Source organism: Trichosurus vulpecula, chromosome 4 (assembly GCF_011100635.1).
Source record: "Trichosurus vulpecula isolate mTriVul1 chromosome 4, mTriVul1.pri, whole genome shotgun sequence".
Taxonomy (NCBI): Eukaryota; Metazoa; Chordata; class Mammalia; order Diprotodontia; family Phalangeridae; genus Trichosurus; species Trichosurus vulpecula.
The window spans coordinates 165,714,314-165,740,399 of NC_050576.1; the positions used below are offsets into that span (position 1 = coordinate 165,714,314).

Below are 26,086 nucleotides of genomic sequence, written 5' to 3' on the forward strand. Positions count from 1 at the left end.
CAACTGTAGTTATCATTCGAACACTGTATGTCAGTATGTCTGTGACTTATCTTGACAAATACTTTTATTGTCTCTTCATTGATTGATTTCATTAACACTAGAATGAAGAGAATTTCCCATTTTGCCTAATACTGTCACAGTCCAGAAATAGTATTCCTGAGTTGTTCTTGCTGAACTGAAAGACAAAAGAAATGTACACTGTCTTCTCCAGAGCCTTTTTTGCTGAAGCATCAGAACCTGAGTCTTAACCCCTGATAGAACAAATATGCTCTTAGATGCTAGATTCTGACTTCTTCGTAACTGGTCACAGGTGTTGGGAGTTGCAGAATATTTGCAAATCACCAAGGTGCCAAAAGCTTGAGGGAAGACTTCCAAAGAAGGTGTTCTTGGTTAAGTGGACCCTAGTCTAATTATGTCCATGTATTCCTGATGCCCATCATTGGTCTTCTATTTTGAGGTTAGGTAAGATTCTAAGCTGTTGTGCATTAGCAGGAGTTTTGCTGACAGTAATCATTTCTGAAAATTCTAAGAAATGACCACAACTCTAGTCTCGCCAAAGAGGGAATGAAGATGCCAGATCTGTAGTTTCTCCCTTTTATTCTTTTTCTCCTCTCATATTTTATTTTAATAATTAAAAATATTGCTGATCACATTTAATGACTTCCAAGAGAGAGGCATTTTGTCCCAGAAGGACTAGTTGTGGGCCATCAGGTTTATTACATTCATAAAATCAGAGCCAGATCAGAACATAGCTTCTCTGATTGACAGGGTTGCTGCTTCCATTGGACTCCACCTACCCCCACCCCACCCCCATTGACTGGCTGCTTTGTTTTTTTGAGGGGTTTTGTTTTTGGTATATGTGTGTTTAAAGATATAAATGAAACAGGTATGTAATGCCCTCTGCCTGTTAGAAAGACTAAAGCCGTAAAAATAACAAACGGCGTGTATTTGCTAGAATGTCAAAGTTATGAGTTTATTTTGTAATGATGTGCTCCTGCCTTCATGAGGTAAACTGGCCGTGGCGGAGGTGTTATTAGTAATATGGACTCAGTGGAGCAGAAAGCTGAGTGACCGAGAGATCAGTGTATCAGTCAGTGAGAGGGCAAATGGAAAGAGACAGCAGGAGAATGAGAAAAGAGCCGTAGTGGCTGGGCTGAGATTAAAGACAGAGTCAGGAGGAGAATGAGAGTCCAGTGGTCAGAGACATAGTGGGCCCTTTTAAAGACACTTGGAGAGGGCTGCCTTGTGTGTATGCAGTGTTAGATTCTGCAAAGGACTGGTGTTATTTCTGGGTTCTCTCCTGCTCTCTCTCGATTTCTCTTGTTCTTGTGCATGACTCTCTCTCTCTCCCTCTCTCCCTTCCTCCCTCCTCCCCCTCCCTCTCTCTCTCCCTCTCCCTCTCCCTCTCCTTCTCCTTCTCTTTACACAGTGTTCCCTCACCCTTTGTCAGGTCTTAAATAGATCCAAGGCCAGGGGTATTAGGCTAAGGTGTTAATGTTTTTGGTTATTAGCTTAAACTTAAACATTGGGTTTGCATTTTAGTCAGGACCTGTGGTTTCATAGGTGTATGTTCATATTTGCAAAGGAAGCCTGTGAGATGCAGAGCAGTGAAGAGCCAGGATAGAATGCCTGAGGATGGGGCCTTGGGGTAGTAGCTTCTGGTCTTTTTGCCACTCCTCAGAGAAAACTAGTGAATTAAAGGAACCAAGAGACAGAGGACTTTTCTCCCCCCTCTTTTCTTTTTTTTAAGAGGGAAAGGAGTGGAGGAAGAAAAGGTGAAATACAGTAAGCTCTCTACAACTGTTTAGAGCTCTCCAGGGCTCCCCTAGATGACTGGCAATTACTACACACTCAGCAGCTTGCAATAGTCAGTGATCAGGCTGCCTTGCTTCCATCTGCCAGGTCAGAAAACCTCCCTCCCTGAAAGAAATTATTAACCAATCTTCAAGGAAAAAAGAAACCCTACAATTTCCTAGTCCAGGGAATTCCCCACTCCCCCCCCCTTTTTTTTTTCTTTAAAGGAAACTTTGTGGTTTCCAATTGTAAATGCCCTTTGACCTCACAGGAGTTTATTCTTCTCAAAGGATACATTGGGAGTGGGGGTGGAGGGGTGGGGGTTGAAGCTCTTAATTCCCTTAGGTGCTCAGGAGAGAAGCAGGCTTGGACATAAATCATAGGCAATGCAGCACACAAAGAGAAAGAAGCCTAGAATCCTTGGTTTCTGTATGAATTCATATGTGAGTTACTGAGTTGCATCTGGATCCTGCCAGCCTTGAGGTGGGACCATTTTCCACCCTTAAAAAAATTAATTCAGATGCATTCAAGTCTTTAAAAATAAAAAAAGAAAGTTATGAAACCGAGACCCTATAACTTTTCTTCAACTGGGCAATGTTCAAATGATAAACATTGGTGAGATGTAGGCTCTTTTCTGATGGCTTGTTACCATTTGTATGTGGGCAGTGACCCTTCCTGACCTGAAAAAGATGACTCAACCTTGTTTCTCAACTTACAGTGTCACCCATGTCTGCTGTTTTAGTCCACAGCTACAATGCGCCACTTTGGGGTAGGGTAGAGGGGAGTGGGAGGATTGATACTTGTATATGTGGCACTGGATGGGGGAAATTTGCTGATTTTTGATAAAGGCAACTTCCCCCAAGACATGTAGATGAATTCTCTGTTTTGCATGTTGTCTTCATGGGATGCTGATCTGAGAAGTCTATGCAGTTAAAACTCTACACTGAAACAGGGTTCTGCTGTCATATTACTTTAGCGAATGATTAGGGAAGGAAGCACTGATTCTAGAACACTAAAGCTGTGTTTTAGTCCCCACTCTGTGCTACCTCACCAGACATCACCTTCCTTTTCCCTCTCTCCCTAGGTGCTTGGACGGGAAGTATATACATCTAATAACCAGCTCGGAGGCATCCAGATTATGCACAACAATGGAGTGACGCACAGTACTGTATGTGATGACTTTGAAGGGGTTCTTACAGTCCTGCATTGGCTGTCCTATATGCCCAAGGTGGGTGTCCCTACTGCTGACACAAACTGGGTAGCCTACCCTTTTGAAGTGTTCAGATGCCATTGCCCATTATATGTAGGATTCTTAACATTAGAATTTTTTATCTATCCTTCTGTTGACTCTTCTTTTACTTAAAACTTTCATTTTCAGTATGGCTTTGGATTACATTGATTAGGCTTCCTGAAAATGCTTTCTTGCCCCATGAATTTTTATGGCACATATGGCCACCGACCCCAGCACATTAAGACTCTGGCCTTGGGCACAGTCACTTTCCTCATACAACCTTTTCTCCCATTTGATTACTGAGAATCACACAGTATTGCTTCCTTGAAATCAAAAGCAGAAGCAGATAGGCCACATTTTTTTGCAGGACTCTCAATGAGACCTACAGTCTATATATATTTCCGTGGACTTGACAGTTGATTGGGATGTTATGAGATTACTGTAAGAGTTGGAGTTTATGATTCCACATGGCCTCACCTTACTTTGTCTCTGGCTTTTGTTGCTGAATTTGAATGTTGGAAGCTTCTAACAATTGTTGTGTTCTTTTACCCTTTCCCCCTCTCCAATCTCCTTTTAGAACGTGCACAGTCCGGTTCCTCTCCTTAACTCCAAGGACCCCATCGATAGAATCATCGAATTTGTCCCTACCAAGGCCCCCTACGATCCCCGCTGGATGCTGGCAGGACGTCCTCACCCAAGTATGCATACTTTGTTATACCCTCTGAGACCTAGTCAGCATCTCCTTCATTTGTCACACAAGCTGTCAGTTTATGTCCATTTCCTTCTTTCTGCTACATGGTCACTGTGTGATCTACACACAGTGGCTTTTAGCAGAGGAAGAGAGGCTGCTAAATGGTGGTTATGATGGGAGAAGGTGGGACTTTGATATGAGCAGCTATATAAAAGTGACTAGGTTTCATCAAAGAGAAAACCCAAGGCATGACAGTCTAAAGCAAGAGTTAGCAAATGCCAATGGGAACGAATGAGATGTGACCTAAGAGTCAGTCCCTGGCAGAGAGTGGTCTCCAAGCTCAGAAATCTGTGTCTCCTTCATAAATTTGCCTTCTCTTCTTTGCTTTAAATGGCACTTTACATACAAGAAGTTTAAACATCTTAACAAATATTGTCAGGCATAGAGATCATACCGAATCCCTGAAAATAAATAGAAATGAATCAGGTAACATTGGAAAAGTACTTCCAGATTTTTAAACAGTAATGTTAAACATTATTACCACTTCACAGGACACTTTGTTAGCCTCTTACGTCGTTGATATTCCAGAACTCTATTTCTTCTGGGAATTTTTCAGAACTTTAAATTCCGTTAACACAAGGGAGCCCCAGAGATCATGTCTCCCACCACCTTCAGATAGATTTCACTTATTCCATTCGTGAAAAATTGAGGCTAACGCCAAGTAAGGAGATCTTCTCTGAGAAATGCTGTTTGAATAGACATTGTTATTACTGGAAGTCATCCTTTCAAACCAAAGTTCTTCTTGCTACACTCGATTTTTTTGTTTTGTTTTTTTAGGAACTTGTATCATTTTGAGTTGTCAGATGCAACTATTTCAAAGACATTATGTATATAAGAAAGAATAAAAGAGAAAAGGTGCTAATGAAGTTTCGCTGAATTTAAAGACAATTGAACATTTAAATTAGTTCAGAGAGAGATATCTTCATAGTGAGGTTGAAAGGGAAATTGCTGATTCTTTACTTCAGCAGATACCCAGAGACTTTTGTTTAAAGTTTTACTTCTCATCTTCAAATACTTTTCATTAATCTTAGTAAAAGTAAATAGTTTCAAACAAGGCACAGAAAAATCATCATAGATTAGGAACTTTTATCTGTATAATGACTAACTACAAGACCAAAGGACTAATGATGAAACATGTTTACCACCACCCCACCCCGCCCAAAGAGGAGGTGTATTCAGTGCAGAATGAGACATGTTTTGTTGGACATGGCTAAAGCAGAATGCTTTCTTTTACTATACATGTTTGTAACAACAGTTTTGTTTTTCTTTCATGCTCAATTGGGCGGGGGGGGGGGGGCGGGGATTAGAGTGGGAGAATGGATGTTTGCCGATTGAAAAAAATATAATCTTTTAAAAAAAATTTAACAAGTATAAACTCAAACAAAAATGCAAATTCTAAAAAAAAAGGAAAGGAGAAAATAAAAATCATCATAGGTAACTTCCCCCGCACCCCCCCCCCCTTTTTGTGCTATGGACATGATAAGGATCTTGTGTCTAAGATTTCTCTCCAGTCTTAAGATAAAGTGTGTCTTTCTCTGGGTTTGAAATAGGCACCTCTCCCTCTGGAATTCACAATAGGCCCTGGTGACTGTTCCCTTGGGAAAAGCAGGACCCAGCTGAGCTGAGTTCTGAGTCTTATATCTGAACTAAATGCAGCCTAGGCTTTTTGGGAGCTGTAAAGCCAAATTGCCACAGCAATAGCTCAGCAGTGACAAAAGAAGAATCTATATGGCAGAAGAGTTTTTTTTAAAAGGAGAATTATTACAATTCTGAAATGACTTCTATATTCATTCTATTCTTGAATTAAATAAGAAGCATAAAATGATCTAATCATGTAAGAGAATCAATTTTTAAATATCCTGATGGACATTGGCAAATTGCTGACTTGATTTGAGATGATCAAAATTTGAGTCTCTGCCTGCCTCTTCCTTAGGAAAGGTGGAATTGGGGTGAGGGTGAGGAGGATAGTTGGAACATATATGTCCCTTTCATGTGTACCATAAAGTAGGTGGCCATTAGCTCAGCTATTATTAATGAATTTCATGGAGTAAAATGAAATTTGTGATAAACTAAGTTTTCCGGTTTTGGGATAATATTTTTTCATCATCTCCTCTGTAATTCATCCTGCTGTCTGTGTGCTGCTAACACTCGCTCCCAAATCAAGTGACTTCAGATTTTAATTTAGTGGAAGCGTTAAGGAAAGCAGATGATTCCCCATGATAAGTTAAAGCAGATATCTCGTAGGTGAAAAGTTAAAGCCATTTATTAGAGGAGATAGTGCTGTGATATTCTTCAAACTGACGCCCGACACGAGACCAGAATCTAAACGATCAGCTTTGGGCTCACGATAGAGAGATAATTTTGAAATGGATGATCACATTTTACACTAGGGCCATGGAGGTAAGGAATGTAGAACACAGTAATTACAAGTTTGGTCTTGATAAAACACTCTCCATCCTGTTTAAGTCAGCAGAGGTTAGCTTGCTCGGATCTACACTTTTAATTGGTTTTGGACTTGGGTTTTTCGGGGGCGGAGGGCCATGTTCAAATTAAAACAGTCACTGAGAAAACTGCGTGCTGAGGGGACAGTCTTGGAAACAGTTATTTGCACAAGCTTTATAGGGGCTTGGTCTAACGCAGAAACCTGTGGAACAAAAGTTTTCTTTTTTGACTGAGATGCTGAAGTTAACATGTTTTGCTAGTGAGGGGGATCCTACATTCTGGAAGGAATATTGGCATTAAATGTACTCATGTTGGGTATTATATTTTCCCTGTCAGTTGGCAAGCAGGAAGTAGAAATGGCCCTTTGCTGTAGGTTGGATACACTTTGTTAGCTGTAAATAAAGTGAATAAATTCTTCTAGGTGGCAATTTGATACCCTCTCCTTTTCTCCCTAAATTCACTGCCTTGTGTTCAGACATCATCTGATCATTTATGCTTGTAAGTGACCATCTTTAGCTTTCCGTTAAAAAAAAATCAGTGGACTTAAGAGAAAATTGTAAGCTAGGTTTTAAAATAGAAATAGGCATTTTGAAAACATATTCAATGACTTGGCTGCCTTTTGACAAATGTTTGTGGTATCTTGAAAAAAGCCAAGTTATTTATTTAAAAGCATGCAAACTCTCTCTGCTATCTGAACCCCATCGTTTAACAATAAATGATGCCTCTGCTGATAAATGACTCTCTTTATGCAGACTAGCAAATGAAATAGGAGATGATGTCTGAAGGCAGATGAACATTCAGCAGCCTAATGCTCACATATATTATAATTTATTTTTTTGAATGTAACCTAAAAAGCAAACTTAAAATCCAATCTTTAAATTCTTGTGTTGGAATTTTTGGTGGATTTTTTGGACCTCTTCTGATTGTTCTGTCATCTTCTTTCTATAGCCCAGAAAGGTCAGTGGCTGAGTGGATTCTTTGACTACGGTTCCTTCTCCGAGATCATGCAGCCTTGGGCACAGACAGTTGTGGTTGGTAGAGCCCGGTAAGACTTCTGTTGCTTGATAAATGTTTTTTATTATTACCAACCAAAATAAGAACAAAAACCTTCCTGTACAAAAGCTCTTGGCTGATACTTCTATTTTTATTTAAGGGTTTTTGTGTGTCCTGGATCCCTTGGTCAGGCTGGTGAAACCTATAAACCTCTTCCCAGAACTATGTTTTTAAATAATAGAATGAAATGCCAAATTTCAGTTAGAGGTTGTCATTTTTTTCCCTTCTGAGTTCATGGACACACCCCATTCCAAATCTATCCAAGGACCCCAGTTAAGAACCCTGATTCATAGTCTTACACCAGGTAGCCTAACTGAGCATTGGTTTCCTGGGAACATTTCTTGTGTAATTCAGATGGAGCTTTTGCTTCAGATATTGATCTTGGAAACGTAGGCTCCTCATAGGACCAAAAAGAAAGAGGATGCAGAAAGCAACAGGTGAATTAAATGCCTGTAGCTTTGTGGACCCTGGGAGAAGTCTCCTTAGTGGCATGAAGATTATTTGCAAAGTAACCACATTATGTGGCTCCATAATCAGATTTGACTTGTAACAAAAGTTTAACAAAAACTGAAGTGAGTACAAGAAGCTGTAGGTTGCTGGGATACCTATCTTTCTGAAGTGGGAAATTGAAGTTTCTATTAAATTTTAATACCTACTCTAAGGAGAGGTTCTCTTAACAGTGTTTCCTGCATGGAATAATCTGCAGTGCTCCCTGTAACTAGCACCTGCCAAGCCTGATCTTAATCTAGTTCTGCATTGCTGAGACACACTGCCCTGGGGACCAGCATCTGGAGCTCACCATCCTCTCGGGAGCAATCATTTTTCCTTATCTTTGTGGAAAGTGGCATCTGCTCAAGATTCTCCAACATGCCACATTGTCTTGAGATTTAGATTCCAGCCTTGAAAATAATTCTAGGTTTTGCGGTTCCCTCAGCCTAGCAAGGCAGTGACCCTCACGCTGGTAGCAACGAGGAGATGTCTGATGGTGAGTCTCATAGATAGGGTCTTGTGTGTTAAGTTTGAAGGACTCAGGGCTGGTTATAGGGAATGCTGAAGTTCACAGTGACAGGACTCCGGATTTCCTTAAAGTATACTGCCTCATCATGGCAAACAGGTGTTTGCAGCCCAGTTAAATCGATTAAAAATATCTACTGAAAATTATGCCAGAGAGAGACACAGAAATGAAACCAGCCAGTCCTTCTTACCATCTTCCCAAGCCTGCCTCAAGAGCCCAGCGTGTAGATTCTGCCCAGCACTGTGTCACCAGTGTTTTGTGAACTCAAGAGAGTTTAACTACTCTGCTACAGTCTTCCTCTCTGGGGAGAAAATATACAGATGTTAAACCCTAAGAACCTGTCAGTCGGTGTAAAGGGCTTTGAGATCTTCTCATAGAAAGCAGATAATAAGGCTTCATCTATTTTATTGTGTTTGAAGAAAACAACAGAATTTTCCGTCAAAGCAAACATCTTGAGAGAACATTTAGCTCTTGTCGTTTGTACTCATGTTGTTTACAGCTATCCCTAGCCTGACACTTTTTCCTTTTCTTTATATTTGACAAGTTCTGAGCTTCATTGTGTTACACGCACATGCACACACACACAAGTATATAAAAAAAACAAATGGAGCTTACTTCTTTCAAAAGCAATGGCATTTCAAAAAATAAATATAAATGTATTCTTCTGGGATTGTTACTGTAAGTGCTGCCAAAACTCATCTTTGGTATGTATGTTTGGAATATGTGTGCTATTGGCTGTAAATTGTCTTTTATTATTCCATGGCACCTTGTCCAGGGACACACTATAAAACAAGATGTAGCATCTTCATGTGCTAGCCTGATAAAATTTATATGAAGTATAATGGAAAACAGAAGTTGTTCTGAGCTGTTTTCAAGTTCAATAAATAACTGTAATACTCGGATAAAGATGTTCTTTATTAGGTCACATGGGCCCTAATATATAAGTTATAAGTTACCGATTTAGGGTGGCTTTTGCAATTACAAGTTTCCAGTTGGATTGTTAATCATTGGGAATAGGAATGTTTCCAAACCCTCCTGTGTACCTCCTGCTCGTTGTCTGGGCTGTCTGGAGTGCTTTGCATCTGATTTGGTACAGGCAGGTGATGGGGTAGGGGGGAGTTGAGTAGTCCCTACCTAGTCCCCAACAGGTCTTTTGGGATGACAGAAATCTATTTCTAGTAGCCATTGTAATGGCCAGAACCCCTCCTGAAAAAGTTTGTAATGGCCAGTCTGTGGGGATTGAAAAACTAACACATTCCAGCCTTACCTCTAAGGAATGGAGCTGTGAAAGCTAAAATTGAATCACATCTTGGGAAGTTGGAATTCTTTTTCTACTGTAGGATCATATCTCTGTCCCCCTATGGTGTCATCCCTGGGTTTTCACCAGATAATCTTTGTGAGTAGGATCAAGTTGGAGCGATGCAAAGAGGCTACAGGGACCTTGGAGTTCTGTTCAAGCATTTTAAATTAATCAGCCATGTGAACCTGGAGATGTATCTCCTGTTACCAAGATTCTCAGTCTCTGGCGGTTACATCTGCCACTCATTCCAAGTGGGAGGAGAAGTTATTTCTTTCTCCTTTGCTGCCTTCCTATACATATAGTCCCTGTACATACAGTCTCATCTCTCCTGGAAATCCAGATTTATTCTGATTGAAAGAAACAGACTCTTAGGACAAAACTGCAGAGGATTGTAACTGTAGAACTAGACAAGACCTTAGAAATCATTTAGTCCATAGCTCTTATGATGAACCTGGTTTGTCAATTGCTTCATCTCCCCCAGAACTCTAATGTTCTGTTCTGCTTTTCTCTAATTGAGCGGTAGTCTCCTGATGCTGTTTTCTATGGCTAACTTTGGGGTGATATGGGTGTTTTCAAAAACTCTGTGGCCTTTCTGTCTTCCCTCTAGTTATTTCTCATGATGTCTGTTTGGTATTGAATCTAGGCCACGGCTATGGTCCCTAAAAAAGCCAGATTTTCTCTTCCTTCTGTATTAGCATTGTTCGTTTCTACTTCCACACTATCCTCTTCTCTCCACTGCCCCTCCTCCTTTTTGGTGTGGGATTGAAAAATAAATGACTAGTTGTACAAGCATAACATGTGTGGATTCCTCTGTGCTTCATCTTCTTTCAGGCTAGGCGGTATACCTGTAGGAGTTGTTGCCGTAGAAACAAGAACAGTGGAGCTCAGTATCCCGGCTGATCCTGCCAACCTGGACTCTGAGGCCAAGGTAGGTCGTCTCTGGGGCACACTGTGTGTCTGTGTGGAGGACTGCTTGAAGCCACAGTCCTCTTCTGTAGAGGCTATGACCATAATCGAGGCTTTGCAGACTACCAGTTTTGTTAGAGGAGAAGAGTTGGGGCCCTTAGATGTTCAAGACTACCAGTAGTCTACATGATGAGGCTAAATGGATCATGGGCTATCTCATGCCTGAAAAATCAGACATTAACAGTATTTCTGATCTGCTGCAACACATGTCAACAGATAGCCCATGGCTACACTCATGACACTCTGAAGAGTCACAGCCTTCATTGATGTATATATGGAGGGTTTATGTAGCTCACATTCTTCAAGGATTCTGCTCCATCTACTACCTAATACACAGGAAAAGATTGAGAACTTTAAAAAGGAGTGGGTAGGGACTTCAACACTGTTCTATATACGAGAGAGAGAAAGACAGTGAGAGAGAGAGAGAGAGAACTGAACTTAGCAGAAAACAAAAACCCTTGGGCTGGAATCTTAGCTGTGGTGCTTTGGACAAGTTGTTTGACCTCTCTGAGTCTCTTTTTCTTTGTCTGCTTGATAAAGATTAGTAACAATTTACCTGACTGCCTCACAGGGTTGTTGTGAGGAAATAACTTTAGAAAAGCTAATAGGGTCCTTGATTTTGTGGGGTGTAGGATTCCAAATCTCTTTTTTTCATCAGTAAAGCCTGATTCACCTTAAAGAAACTCTCCACCTCAAACCGTGTTCTTAATAATACTTCCCTCTCTGACTTTTCCCAACAGATAATTCAACAGGCAGGACAGGTTTGGTTTCCCGACTCTGCTTTCAAGACCTATCAAGCTATCAAGGACTTCAACAGGGAGGGACTTCCCCTCATGGTCTTTGCCAACTGGAGAGGCTTCTCTGGTGGAATGAAAGGTGATCTCCTTTACCAACACTCTGACTCTGTGCCCGAGGCTTCACGTATTTGAGGAAAATGGAGGGAGGGAAAGGGCAGAAAAATGGCACTGTGTTGTATAGCTCCATGTGAGCTTTGAAGAATACTTACTGAGGACATTATGAGTATGTCTGGTGCTGCTGTAGTTTTAGTTCAGTTTTCACAGTTGCATTTCAAATAGTATACCTTTACTTCACACTAAAAGAATTTTTTATACTCTGTTCCTTCCCTTCCAAAAGTGTACCTTGGCAAAGTTATCCCATTAAGGTTCTGCATAATGGTTAAAGAGAGATTCTTGATTAGAAGAATTAAACAGATTCCATACTAAAGGACACTGTTGGTGGCAAATTGTGATGTTTCCATAATTATCTTACCATGACTCTGGGCCTGTGACTTCAGTATATCCTACCATTGTCAAAAAGTCTGTCCCTCAGGGGAAAGAACATTTTCTCTTTTGTCTTTCTGTGGGAGTTGATTACTCCACAATTGACCAGTTCCACCCTTTTCTGAGTGTCCATAGGATAAAGAGCATTCTACTAATGAATAAATTACATGTTTGCATGTATGAAAGAAAAAGCATTTTTATTAAATACTTAAAATATTGCAGGCATTGTACTAAGTGCTGTAAATATAAATATGAAAAGCAAGATAGTTCCTCCTGCCTTAAGGAGATTACATTCTAATAAGAGGAGATAGTACTTAGAGGGGAATGGAGGCCAGAAAAGAGAGCTTGGATCTGAGGAGTCATGGAGATGTTGAATCGATGTTTTTGGCAATCAGTTTATATGACCTTTCCGGAAGCAGTGGTTTCATTGATATGACTACTCTACCCAAAGCCAGAGGTTGGGGGAGGATGGTTAGTACAACGTTAGCAGGCAGGTGACAGGGTGGCCTAGGTGGATGGCTGAATGGGATGTGAAGGGGAAGCATGGGTCTGGGGCCAACTGGATATCATGGTTTGTACCCATTCAGACATCAGTCAAGTGGCTGGGCCCCAAGAAGGCCATTCCAAAGCAAAGTAGATTCACTTCCCTAGCAACTTGGAACATGCATTCTGGAGGTCCAGGTCCTTCGTTTGGAGTACTGGTCCAAGGAAGTGATGAAAAACTAGGGAGTGGCAATAGGCAAATGGCAAGATGTCTTGGATGGATGACTAGATGGGATGTGATGGTGAAGATGAATGTGGAGGGAAAAGAGAGAGCCTTCAGTCTAGTGGGGATCATGGGCCTAATGCCTATGTAGAAGCCATGGAGGACACAAGGTAAGTACATAGACTAGTCAGTATATAGTACTGTAAGTACTAGTGAGTACATAGACTAGACTTAATTTAACTAGGAGGTGCTATGATGTATACAGATAGTAGACTGAGACCAGAGGCAGAGTGCAGTGTCTGTAGGAGGCCAAATGAGATGCAATTGAAAGCCATTTCTCAAGAACAAGGCCAAATAGAAAGCAGAAGCAAGTTGTGCAAGTGAGGCAGAGGGCAACTTTTTATTGGAAGAACTGCCACAATCCTGCCCTATGCTTTACTTAGGGAGGCCTGTTCTCTGGAATAGTTCGTTTGTTCTCACTCATGCCCTCTGCCCCAAAGAGAAATATTGTTTTCGAATCCAAAAAATAGAATAAATTGACCTATATACTGGGATAAACCAAGGATGCTTCTTAAGCACCGGCTCACCATTCTTTTTAACCATAATTTTAAGCTTGCTGAGCATGAATTTTCCCTTGATCAGGATATTGGATTAAAGTACTATGTGACAGGATTACCTAGAACCAATACTAGTACCTGGCACATGTTAAGTGTTTACTGTATCACTCTGAATGGAATTCACCCCTTGGGGGTTTTAGAGTTTACTTCTTCTGACATCTGATGAAGCTTGTTCTGGTCAATCTCAGGGATGTTGTTTAAATGTTAGTAAATAACCTCAGTCCATTTTGGTGTGCCACTTGTGGACAGAGCCTCATTCTTTGCTTTGTGCTTTGGCCAGCTCCCAGCTTGGACTGTCTGCCCTAGCCCAGTTGGCATGATTTTTGAAACTTAGGTCTACAGTTGAACAATTCTAACGTGAATTCAAATCCCTTTGAAATTAATTAATCCCTACCTCCTACCCTCTCCTTCTTGACATATTCATCAGTGTGATGTCTTGTGGGTATGTCACCCCTTTGCTGATGAACAGCTTACTTTAGTTGTGTGGACAGATGGGTCAGACAAGATGTCTAGGATCCAGAAGTGAGCTCTTGGCCTAGGATAGGCTGAGGCCAGCTCTGTCTTCCGGAGTTTGGTTTCAGAACCACCGTTTGGAGCTGGGGTTGGAGCCTTACAATGGAAGTGCTGCTGTTTGCATTTCCACATCATTTGTTACAAGTAAGCTTTGGGGAAGGTGCAGGAGTGGAGGGTAGAGAGCAAGGTAGGTATAGGAGGGGGAAGAATAGAGTCTTTTATATTTACATACAGGTTAGGATGTTTTCTCCATATTATCTCATGTAAAGAGACCTAGGCAGAGAGCCTCTCGTCACTCTCCATGTCCCTTGGGGAGATGTTTGCAGTTTTGGTTTCAATACTGGCTGGGGATTATACAGGGAGGGAAAATAAACAATTATGCCATCCCTCAGTGCACACAAACACACAGCCAGGAGCCGACTGCACTGTGGGTAAAATGACTCCAAAATTGTGTGTAATGAGTAGGAAAAGATTAGAGACAGCTCTTGCTATGCTGAAAATTGACATTAGTGGAGGGAAAAAAAAAACTCTTTACTAGTCGGCCTAGGAGGTCTAATTCAAGCAGTAAAAATATAAATAAATAAATAAAGGCATATCAAGATGGTATTGGGGCTTTTTTTCCAATGAGCTCTATCTGGCCGGAAGGCTATTCAGCATAATGCAAAATTAAATTATAAAAACTGACTGAATATTTAGATGGAAGAGCCATTTGGAAGCAGTTTATTTAGACGAACCGGCAATGACCCACAACAGGGAGACATCAAGCGTGAAATTTACTAGAAATTAGCACCAGGGTCCCAGCCTCAGCATGAATAGTTTGATAGGATGCAAATCCCAGTGATATTAAGCTGCTTCACTGCTGGTGCTACAGGGTCACTCTCAGTTGGCTTTTCATGTTATACTTATTTTTTCCTGGGACAGGTTATAAATAACAATAAAAAAATGTTTATTGAAAACTTTAACTGGAATGAAAGCCTGTTTTAAATCTCTGATTACTTGGATGTTGAAATACAGTGCTGGCCACCCTTAATGGGCTCGTGAGGAATATTATGTGTATGCAGCTTATGTATGCCTGATACTTGCCTTCAATGACTTGCTGATAATCCAGCCCAGACCAATGAAATCTATTCCATTTCCAAAGGTGTGGGGCACTGTGGAAACACAGAAAGATGCTGGCCACCTCTTTCCTTTGCTTAGTGCATGTGGTATCATTGTTTATGCATATCGTGTAATGGTAAAGACCTTAGGCAAGTTTGTACCTTGACAATGAAAAGACTGAAGGTGAGAGTCATCCATGCCAGTGGGGAATATGGCTGTGCAGTGTACCAGAGCTTACGTAACTCCTGTGTCTCTGGGGGAAGATCCGTCAGTCTTTTCCATCAGCTTTTTTTCTCAGGCCATGAGACTTAATAGTCAGCTTGAATGTAGCTTTAAAAATTTGGTGAACCGAGTTGCTAGCCTAGATTCTTGGGAATCCTTCTTTGCTGTGCCTTTGTTCCAACTCTTAAGTGTGCACTCTAGAGTGGAGAGATTTTAGGCATGACTGTATATATCAGATTATTTGTTAACTGCTTCTTGACCTGTGTGTTAAAATTTATGTTTTTTGGAACTGGTGGCATTTCTTGAACAATGCCAAGTTGTCATTTCCCCTTCCCCCCGCTTCCTCCCGAGACTGCAGCAATAGTTTAGTGTCAGATTGCATAACAGTTGTGGTGCTCTGTCAAACACATACCACAGGCATCAGGTGCAAGGTCTCCAGCTTTGGTAGACCTCTGAGGGCTTCAGTTTCTATTTTCTCACAATAACTTAGCAATTCGGGGCCTTGGAAAAAACCTCATGTGGTGCTGGGTAAAGAATTGCCATTGGGTCTTGGCCTAAAGAAGTCTGGTTGTCAGTACTTTTTCTGAAGCCCAGGGCTGCTTCCTGGGCTTGATTTTATCATTTTATTTAACCACTGTATCCAGTGTAGTACAACAGATAACTCCAATCTGTGGTCTTGCCTAACATTAAGGTCCTCTGTGCAAACGTACGTGTGTGTGTGTGCGCGCGCGCGCGCGTGCGTACTCTCCCTTCCCCCCACCCAGGCACATATATTCTGTCCCACTGTTTTTCTTTTCTTCTTCTCTCCCTTGAGCCCTGCCTTCTTTTTCCTCTATCTTCATTGATACCATTAAGGACCACTCTTTTCTACTGTTGTTCTAGGGATATACTCTTGGCAGCACTGACAAATGTAATGCTAATTACACAATTATTTTATGATGTAGCACTAGTAGAAATATCTACTAAAGAATTAATTTACTTAAAATAATTTGAATCGAGCAATTATTTTCATAACCACCGAATTAGTGTAAAGTACTTAAAGCACTTTATTTGTAGCTCTTCATAATACAGCAGTTATATAATTAGCAATAAATTTTTTGGATCTTTTCTTCCTTCTGAAAACAATTGTCTTCTCTCTGACCATGTATACATATCTAGGTTCCACACAGAGAATAGTTTTTCAATGAGACTGCTTAGAGTGGCAGAGAGGATGTGAATTTCCCTGAATCTTCAAAAACCTGTCTGATAAAAAGGAAAGAAGGGCAGTGCTTTGCATTGAAGTGGCTGAGAGGATGTGTGCATAGGTTTTGATTTGCTGAGGGCCATACCTTAAATTGCCAGTTAATCATAATGAGCAGTGTTTTGGTTGCTCTTAAAATTCCTTCAGAATATCCCTTTATAATAGAATTTCAATAGTTCTTGTTCATGCCAAACCCAGATTTTTGTTTCTGTAAAGAAGTCTGTTGTTTCTGTTACTTGGTAATCTGAAAAGATCTGGTGTTTTCCTCTTAAAATGTTACCTCTGACATATACAACCCAACATCTGGAATCATAAAACTGAAACTTAAGTGGCGTTTAGACTTCAGTGAACTGGGAAATGAAAAAAGTCCATAAAATGTTCAACTATGAAAGACTGACCTTCATTTCCAAGGTCATACTTTATTCTCCTACTAGGAGTCCCTTTTGCCTTCTGCTTTGGACTTAAGCCTCTGGCCTTGGGCTGGTCCTACTGTTTTTTCCTTTACAAAGTGGGGAAGGACAGTCATCCTCACTGTCCCCTTAAGATTGTGTAACTTTTCCAGGCAGCACTTTTCAAGGGTTAAATGTTCATTTCCTCAAGAATAAAATACAAATATAAATACTTTGGTTTTAGTTATATTTTGGGAGTTGATGTTTCAAAGTGCATATTGACAAGTGGGATAGTAGGGTATCAAAGTGTTTTACTAACACTTCAGGCACTGATGCATTGAAAACTGTTAGCTCTGGAGTCAGGATTTGAATCCTGGCTTTGCCACTTAGTACGTGTGTGACCTCGGGCAAATCATTTAACTTATCAGAGCTTCAGTTTTCTTATCTGTAAAATAATGGTGTTGGGCTCCATGACCTCTGAGGTCCTTCCAGTTCCAAATCTGTGAGCTTATGAATACAGAATGGAAGATTAAATCTCCATTTTCAGGAAGCTCATATTATGCTGGAAAAGATAAAATATCACATGTAGATGAAAACTTAAAATGACTTAGAAAGTAAAATATGTTAAGACTGTACAAGCTGTCTTTTGTCTTTTGAAGTCTGGAGAGGATACACTGTAAACAAGGAATTGGGAAGACTTCCTATGGGAGGTGGACTTGGAACGTTCTGTATGAGAATCATTTCTCTTTGCATACCCTTTTTTGGGTCTGTGTCTTTGGTTTCATCAGTATAGAGGACTCCCAGCATGGGAGCATCCTCCACAACTGCAGATGAACGACTCATCTCTAACTTACATAGGCTTAAAGTGAGTCCTCCATTATTGTGAAGATAATTGGATGGTTTGCCCATGGTCACACAGCTACTAAGTGTCAGAGGTGGGATTTAAGTTCAGGTTTTCCTGACTCTACCCTTTTATATGTTGAAAGGTAGCGACTGGCATCAGGATGCTTTGAGGGTGAGTTGTTTGGTTTTAACTGGTTTGTTTTTAATTTTCCACAGACATGTATGACCAGGTCTTGAAGTTCGGAGCTTACATTGTGGATGGCTTGCGTGAATGCTCCCAACCAGTGATGGTTTACATCCCCCCCCAGGCGGAGCTCCGGGGAGGGTCCTGGGTTGTTATCGATCCCACCATTAACCCCCGGCACATGGAGATGTATGCTGACCGGGAAAGCAGGTACCTCTTCCATGTTTCTCATTGGCCATGTTCTATGGACCTTCCTCTTCCTAAAGAGCACTTAGATAGAACAGAACTGCTGGATGTTGACTCTTAGTGTGGTTTTTCTCATTCTAAGCCCTTGGCTGAGCTCTGAAGTCTTCCGGCTGCTCAGAGCTTCTTGTTCCCTATATCCCATTACTGAAAGCTAGTGAGCTCTGTTTGGGACTTCCAAACTCCTGGATAAGTGGGAGAAAGCATCCTGATCCTTTTGGGAAAATTAATTTCATAGGATTTGGGGAGTTGCAAGAAACTTTAAACATCGTGTAGCAAAATCTCTTCATTTTACAGATTAGTAAGCTGGGGCTGGGGCGGGGTTAAATAACAAGACCAGGGTCACTCAGCTGGCCAGTGGCAAAGTTAGGATTTCAGTCTAGGTATTTTGACCTGAAAGCCAGACTCTTCAACATAGTCGTGCTGCCTCTAGTTCCCTACTGTCCTGAAAATTGGTTAAACGTGGGAACATTGACTTTTCTCCATCTCCCCCTCCCCCACACACACACTGCAGAAAAGGCCCCAAACCTCAGTGTCTTTACCTTAAAGCTCTTCCTTGAGAACTTATAAAGTAGCCTTAACTTAAAGAGCATCAGAGCACTCAAAGGTCAAGATTCCCCATTTCAGGATCTGCAGATAGTTTTTACTTTACTTAAATTCGCATTACACAAATTTAACTTTACATAAAGAATTCTAAAAGAAAAATCCACATTCCAGAAAATACTCATGTTAACTTTACTGTGCAGTACTCTCTGTTTCTGCCACTGCTTGGTATTCCAAGACCACCTACCCTGCCACCAAGAAAACAAAAAAAAAGTCCTTAAATCAAAACCTTTCCAAGTGAAAGCAGAGGAATGTAGATGCATGGCAAGATCAGGGGCTTGGCTTGAGACTTCTGGCATCAAAAGAGACCTTTGTCTGCTCTGCCCACATGTCTGGCCCCTGTCTTCTGTCATCCATGCTTGGGTACTGGATGTCTATCTCCAGCCCCTGTGCGTTCCTCCTCCTGCTCTTGACTCTCTTTCTTAGCCCTCACGTGTCCTTGAACCATGTGCCAACCCCCTCCCTTCATAGGTGCAGGCCCCCTTCCTGCCTCCATCCCTCTCTCCCTTCCCCACATCCACGGGCAAATTCACGTTACGTGAAAATCACTTTACATAGAAGTCTGCTGAATGGTCTGCTTCCATAAAGTGACAAGTGTGTATACTTAAAATCCTGACTTTGACCCCAATTTCATGTTGAACCTTAGACAAGTTGCCTGGAATATTGAGTTTTATAATAGGTAGCCTAATCCTAAACATGCTGTTTAAGGTGGTGCTCTCCTAAAGCACAGCATGTCCCCTTTGGTGCATTGTCCTAGCAGCTCCTCCATGGCTTTACCTGCTGCTGGCCCTGGATCTGTCTGATCAGGGCTCTGGCAGCCTCTGGATCAGAGAGCTGTTAGGCTTTCCTTTCCCTTCTTTCTTTGTGTAGACTGATGGCACTGAAGTCTTCTTCTGCAGTTTAAATGCATCTTGGTCCCTTGTCACAATGCTTCTGTGTGCCGGTGTATATGCCTATACATACACACATACAGATACATACTTGATTTCAGTTTTGGTTCAGGAAATTAACATCATTATTCTTGTTGCTCTTGTCAGCAGTAGGTGGTGGGATATGCATTTTTCTTCCTTTGAGAAGGGAGTGGAGCTGACCCAATAATGAGAATTATTTAATTGCTTTTTGCCAGTCCTTTTGCATACTTTGCACAGATACATTTCTCTTGTTCCTGTCTTTCTCCATAAGGTTATTTTGGTAACCCATGGTGGGTAGAACCATGATGAATTTCATTTCTTGATCCACACATTGTGACCAGCAAGAGCCTGTTTTCTCCATCTTAAAATTTCACTCTTAGTTTTTGTTTTTGTTTTTTTCTGAACAGAGGATCTGTTCTGGAGCCAGAGGGGACGGTAGAAATCAAATTCCGCAGAAAGGATTTGGTGAAAACTATGCGTCGGGTGGACCCCATCTACATTCGCCTGGCCGAGCGATTGGGTATGTCTGGCTCGCCTTCCTAGCAGCTCAGTGAGCCATTCAGCTGATTTGTAATGAGAGCTTTCATAGGCTGGGGGAGAGGCACTGGAGCATATGATCATATCCGTGATCATCTTTATTTACTGTCCTCCATATGTAAGAAACCTGCTAGAAAGAAGTGCTCCGTGTAGGGCTGTGTGTGTATACAGCAGGCAGGAAAGTGAAGAGACTTTAAATGTTCTCAGCCAGCCCGACGCTCTGGGTTTGTGAATGTCAAAACAGAATCTTGCCGTGTCTGACCTTGAGTTACTGTTGAATGCGAGAGTAAGTTGGATAGAAGGTACATCAGCCTCTATTTGTTAAATCATCCCAGACCTGACCTGTGTAGCTTCCTGGCTTCATCTTGCTCTAAGAAATGGAAGCCCTAGAGTAAGGTATCTGCCAGGGAGCTTTGAAGTGAGAAAGGCCCTCTGTGCTAGAGGAGGAGGCTGGCCCTGGAAGCCGGAGCTGCAGGGGTGCTTGCTCAGTGTTCCTAGTTATTGCACTTGGGCTTATTTGCCTAGGATGCTTGTAATTTGAGCACCAGTGACTAACCCTGGGTGTTCTGTACTGAGCTCTCAGGCCAAATGAGTTTTAGCCTGTTCTTTAAAAAATCATTTTGCTGCCCAGCCCATCCACTGGATTCCTTGGTATAAAGGTGATTCCATAAAATCTTTTGTTGGGGGTATGTGAGCAGGGTTAGGGGAGAGGGAAGTTTTCTTTATAAACAAGGAAGCATGCTGAGTGAAAGGAGTGGGAGGTGATATGGTAGTGTCTTTGTCCTCTTCGTCTGGTGCCCATTCCAAAAGTCATTCAAAGAGCAATGTCTTCAGTACACTCTGATGCAACAAGCTTCTTGAGAACAGGAACCATGTCATTTATCTTTGCAACTGCCGGAGCTGTGCACTTAGTAGTCACTTAATACATGCTTAGCCAGTGCCCCAGTGATGAGGGTTGTCACTCTTATTGACTGCCCTTTGTACCTGGCCCCATGCTAGGGACTATAGTCAGTCTCTTCTGGCCCACTGCTTGCCACTAGGACGTAAGAACCTGAGACACCTCTGGCCACCACAGCCTGATGCCTTTAACACACTCTCTCTCTCTCTCTCTCTCTCTCTCTCTCTCTCTCTCTCTCTCTCTCAAAGTCATCTCTCAGAAATCTGCTCCCACCCAGGGTTGTTGGGTTTTTTCCCTTCTTGCTTTCTTTTCCAAACAGGATAATTACTCCTGAACACCTCTCTACACTTTAATTAAAGGGGCTGCAGCGCAAGAGCAAGTCCCTTACAGCAGCACGTAGAGAGAGCTCTGAAAGCTTTGGAGCCGATAAGCATCTCTCTTGGATGGCTCATAATAGCTCCCAGCACTGGGCGATCATTGCCGTTGTTTTGCCACTAATTCTGTACAAAGGCAGCAACAAGATTGCAGGACACAGTGAATTGCATAATTTTTTTGTATTTTTTTTTGCTGGTTTTCTTTCTGGCCAATTTAAAATTTGTCAAAGTCGGTCTTCTTCTGGATCACTGCCCTTTGATATTTCGCGCACTCCATTTGCCACAAACAAGCCGCAGGGCCGCAGTTCATGCTGACTCCAGCAGAAGCAGAGAGGGCTCCATTTATCTTACACTGCCTGCTGAATTCTTACTCATTAACTGGGGGTTCACTGCCTCTTTTTAACCCCCGAATGGCTGTTATCTCTCTAGAGCAACCGGATGGTGGGAAGAGAGAGCGTTTGCTCTCAGACGTGAATTTGCAGTGGAGGGGACCAGCTTGGCTGATTCTGTGCAGAGCAGGATATTCTCTTTCACTGGAAACAGACACTCTTTGCTCCAGCCTTGACCCAGCGCCTTTCAGATCAAGGAAAGGAAATAGAGAAGAGGTTCTCAAATGCTTACTAGTTAATAATTTATACACATTATTTGATTATAATTTCCTATCAGGCAAACTAGGTGGCTCAGTAGAGTGCTGGATTTGAAGTCAGGAAGATCTGAGTTCAAATTCTGCCTCAGATACTTACTAGCTGTGTGATCCTGGGCAAGTCATTTAACCCTTTGTGGCCTTAGTTTCCTCAGCTGTAAAACGGGGATAATAGCACCTACCTCATATGGTGGTTGTGAGGACCACATGAGACAGCATATATAAAGTGCTTGGCAAACCTTAAGCCCTATGCAAATGCTAGTTATTATTTCTATAATTATTATTTTCTATTATTGGCAGACTCATTCACAGCCACTGTAAAGTCTCACTTCTAGGACACGGGATCAGGAAGGAAGCAGGACTCGGCCGTAGCCATGGGGCTGCCTTATCCAAGGCTCCCTGAGCTTCTGCTTCTTGTCCTGCCGACCATATGTGAAAATCAAATGGAATTATGCGTGTTATAACTATGTTGAAAACAGTCAGGCACTGACCAAGGGTAAGGGGCTATTGTTAGTCGGTCTTATCCTCATTCCCTTTTACACATAATGGTGAAGTGAGCCTAGAGCACAAGCCGTCCATCGCATGGCTATGTATTAGGTGTGAAGTGCAGAGTCCTGTGCTGGGACATGGGCCCTGCCACCAAGGATCGTAGGGTCATAGATTTAGAGCTGGAAGATATCTCAGAGGTCAGCAAGCCCCCCTCCACCCCCCCCCATCTACAGGGTCACCCTGATAACCAGTGTTGGAGGTGGAATTTGAACCTTGGGAACTATCCATCGTACCATTCTGCTTTGAAGACTTTATAGTCTCTTGGGAACATGAAACATACACACAGAAAAGAAAATGAAAATAGTTACAGTGCAAAATACCCATAAATGCAAGAAACCCTGGTACAGACTACATACAGAAATGCTGATGGGCTGTTGAGTCTGAGTGCCTTGACTTTGCAGGGGGTTCCAGGCTCCTTTTCCTGTCCCTTAGAAAACCGGGACCACAGAATGCTTAGGAGATTGAAGGCAGCCACATTTTTTCCAGACCAAATAATTGATAAAGAAAAAGAGTTAAGGTTATGCCCCTCTTTACAACATGAGTTCATTTCAAAGCCTGGAATGATGATTCTGGCCTTGCCCCTCCTCCGCAACTTACTATTCAGCTGATCATTGGGCTCAGCAAGAACTATTTTCCTTTAGGAGTTTGAAGTTAATTTCAATAGGAAAATTCAGTTTATTATGAAAAGGGGAAAAAAAGCTAATAGAGATGGATATTATGTGCCTTACCTCTTCATTGTCAGAAGGTGATTTCATAAGTATAGCCTATGTACTATTATGGCACGTTCTTAGAAGCCATCTAGCTTTCCGTGTGTTGGCTCCATTGATGTTAACCAATCAGATCATATATATAAATAAATGCATCCTGATTGGCTGAATTCAGAAAACATTCCCTAAGGGGAATAAATAATAATTTACTTTGGAAATCCAACTTCATATGCCCTTTAGAATTTTAATTTAAAAGCAAGAGTTCCTTTTGGCACTTGGCTTGGGGCTGTGGAAAACTGCTAGTTTGTGGGATTTTGACTGTGGCAGGGAGTGTGTGAAACGGCACACCCTAACTTCTTTTGGAAGTAAGAAGGATTACTTAACCAGAGATTGAACTGAGCCAAAATATTGGTGCTTTTCATTACTGAGATGATTTTTTTGTCCTGTACTATCAGACAAGGTATTTGTGTGGGACCACATGTGGCTGCCATCCCAGCTGGCTCATGGAAGCTAGACATTGTTGGTTATCTTGCCTGGGAAGTAAGCCCCAGTCTCTCTGGGGTGCCTGTGTGACTGTCATCCAGGAAAGCAGTATCAGTATGTTGAAGTGTTCTGTGTTGCTTTGATTGGCTTTTATGAACCTGTTAACAGGAGAATCAAAACACCTGATGGAGTCAGAGTCCCTCCTATCCAATTGCTGTGACTAGAGGTTTTTATGTCTAATGGCCTCTTGAGAACGTGTGACCTGATATTAGTTATCCTCTTGTATTCAGAAGGGAAAGTGACAAATTAGATAAAAACAACGAGATGGTATCAGACATGTTAGAACTTCTCATGGTTCTTTGCCCTCCCTTTCCTTCTTTCCAAAATAAAAGTTCATTGGGATTGAGAAACTGTTTATTGGAATCTTGCTCTGTGCTTAATAAGTGATTGCTGATCAGTTTCCAAGATCTGTGGCTCACCTCTGGAGTCTCTCCATTCCCAGGCAGCTGGGTTCTTTTTCACATGCCACCTTGGATGCTGCCCACATGGACTGTGCCTCAGAAACATCCAGCACCGACAAGGGCTGGGCACTGTGCCTTGGCCTTTGGCCAAAGCCCAAGTATCTCATAGCAATAGCCAGCACTGTCCTCTGGTCCCTGCCCTGATGTAGCTATCATTCTATCAGATACCCTTAAACCCCTTTTAGCTATTAGTCTGTTGGAAGTATTGTCGGGGATGAGAACTATTCACATCTTTTGATAACAAATTCAGATCCAATCCCGCCTCACCAAAAAAAACAACCAAACAACCCCAAAAAACCAAACACCAAACAAAGCCCATTACTTATCATAATCAAACTGGGGCTTCCACAAGGAACAGAACAGAGCTTACTTTCGAGTCTGGAGGAGCCCTAAAGAAAGAGAACTTCTTATTTGCTGGAGTTGTTGTGCTAGCAGACATGACCCGGAGATGTGAAGGGGTTTTGTTTGATGTTTTTGTTATTACTGTTATTTTTTTGGCCATCTACTTTGCAAGGCAGCAAGCATTGTGAGGTGATCTTTGAGCTGGGTCAGGCTCAAGAGAACAAATTGACTTGGATAGAAAAAAATGGATTGAAAATTATTGTACTGTCTGTTAGGAAGTTGTGGGCAGTGAGGAAATTCCCCAGCTCCTCGGCTCTCCTCTTTCCATTACTGCTGCCGCCGTGTCCCAGACGTCCAGAGCTCCCTTCCTGGGCCAGGGCTCCATTCCCCATAATGTTCTCCACCACAGTACCCCCTTCTGACCGCCACTCCACTATTTCTATTGTCTCCCTCTATTTTAAGGGTTCCCAACCTTTTTTTGGTCTCCTTACCCCTTGGCTTTCAGAAAATCTTTCTCTAATTCCTGTTAAATGTGACAGGAAATAAATTAAGCACAGACACATAAAAAGTAAGAGATTAATATCAGTAGGATGATACACTTACAGATAGTCTCTATATAGGCTTTCCATGCTTCTTGTATCCCCTAAAAGTGCTCCAACCCCAGGTTACATTAGAATGTAAGCTCTTAGAGAGTAGGAACTATCTTTGCTTTTGTTTTTATATTGTCCCCAATCCTTAGCACAGTGAGCATAGTAAGAGCTTGAGAAACACTTTTCCATTCATGTAGCTATGCATGCGGATATCCATGTCCAAGGAGTGCCACCTTTTTTGCCCCTGGTATTTATAGTAGGTTGCCCGTATGACAATGTGGCAGGCAGCACCAGCACTGGGCCTTGATGCACGCAAGAGTAGGAAAGGACACAGGGTCTTTATTGGATAATGTGGGACATTATGGGGGTCTTGTCTCCACCCTTGCCTGTTAGTAGCAGCTTAAATGCTATATCATCCCTTGATTCAGAAGTTCAGTGCAATCAGAGTAGAAGTAGTAGGTGATGTTTTCTGGGGAGAACAGAGAGGTATTTTAGTCCAGTTCTTCATAAAAGTGTCAAGGCATGCATGCCCCACCCCAACAAAGTGGTGGTCCCTAATTCTTCAGTAACATCATCTACATCGTCTCTTTAATCAAGAAAGCTTTAACTCTCTCTGGGCATTGTGGAGGTTATCATCACAGGACACTGCCAAACCCCCCAGGTCCCACTCACTGTGATCCTGGTGTGGTCTGCCTCACTTTGGGGGAGGGATAGCTTAGTGAGGGCTTTTAACGGGGCCCAGACTAGTTAATCCAAAGTAATTTAAAAAAGGAAAGAGCACTAATCACCCAAGTACCAGGAAAGGCCTTGCATGATAAGTGGTGCCAGAGTTCATCCTTGAGCTAGGAAGCCCCAAAGGAGTCTCCAAATGGGAGGGGACAGGTTGTATTCCCATCATGGAGGGTGATCTTTGCAAAGGCATGCTGAGATCAGGGAATAGAGAGGAACCCACTTGGACTGGAATGAAATTTGGAACAACATGGGCCAGATTGGTGAGGGCAAGGCAAGCTTTTGGACAGCTCTGGAAATATGAGAAGTACC

The 26,086-nt window shown here is 42.0% G+C and overlaps 1 protein-coding gene across 4 annotated transcripts in view; it reads left to right on the top strand.

Moving 5' to 3' along the window:
* ACACA (acetyl-CoA carboxylase alpha) overlaps positions 1-26,086 on the top strand; it is a 251,831-nt gene that overhangs the window by 207,418 nt on the left and 18,327 nt on the right. For all 4 annotated transcript variants that reach the window (XM_036753329.1, XM_036753327.1, XM_036753328.1 and 1 more), the window contains 7 exons: positions 2,879-3,022; positions 3,603-3,723; positions 7,167-7,263; positions 10,418-10,514; positions 11,293-11,428; positions 17,677-17,854; positions 19,809-19,921. In XM_036753329.1, coding sequence (XP_036609224.1) covers positions 2,879-3,022; positions 3,603-3,723; positions 7,167-7,263; positions 10,418-10,514; positions 11,293-11,428; positions 17,677-17,854; positions 19,809-19,921 — 886 coding nt within the window. The remainder of the gene's footprint in view (positions 1-2,878; positions 3,023-3,602; positions 3,724-7,166; positions 7,264-10,417; positions 10,515-11,292; positions 11,429-17,676; positions 17,855-19,808; positions 19,922-26,086) is intronic.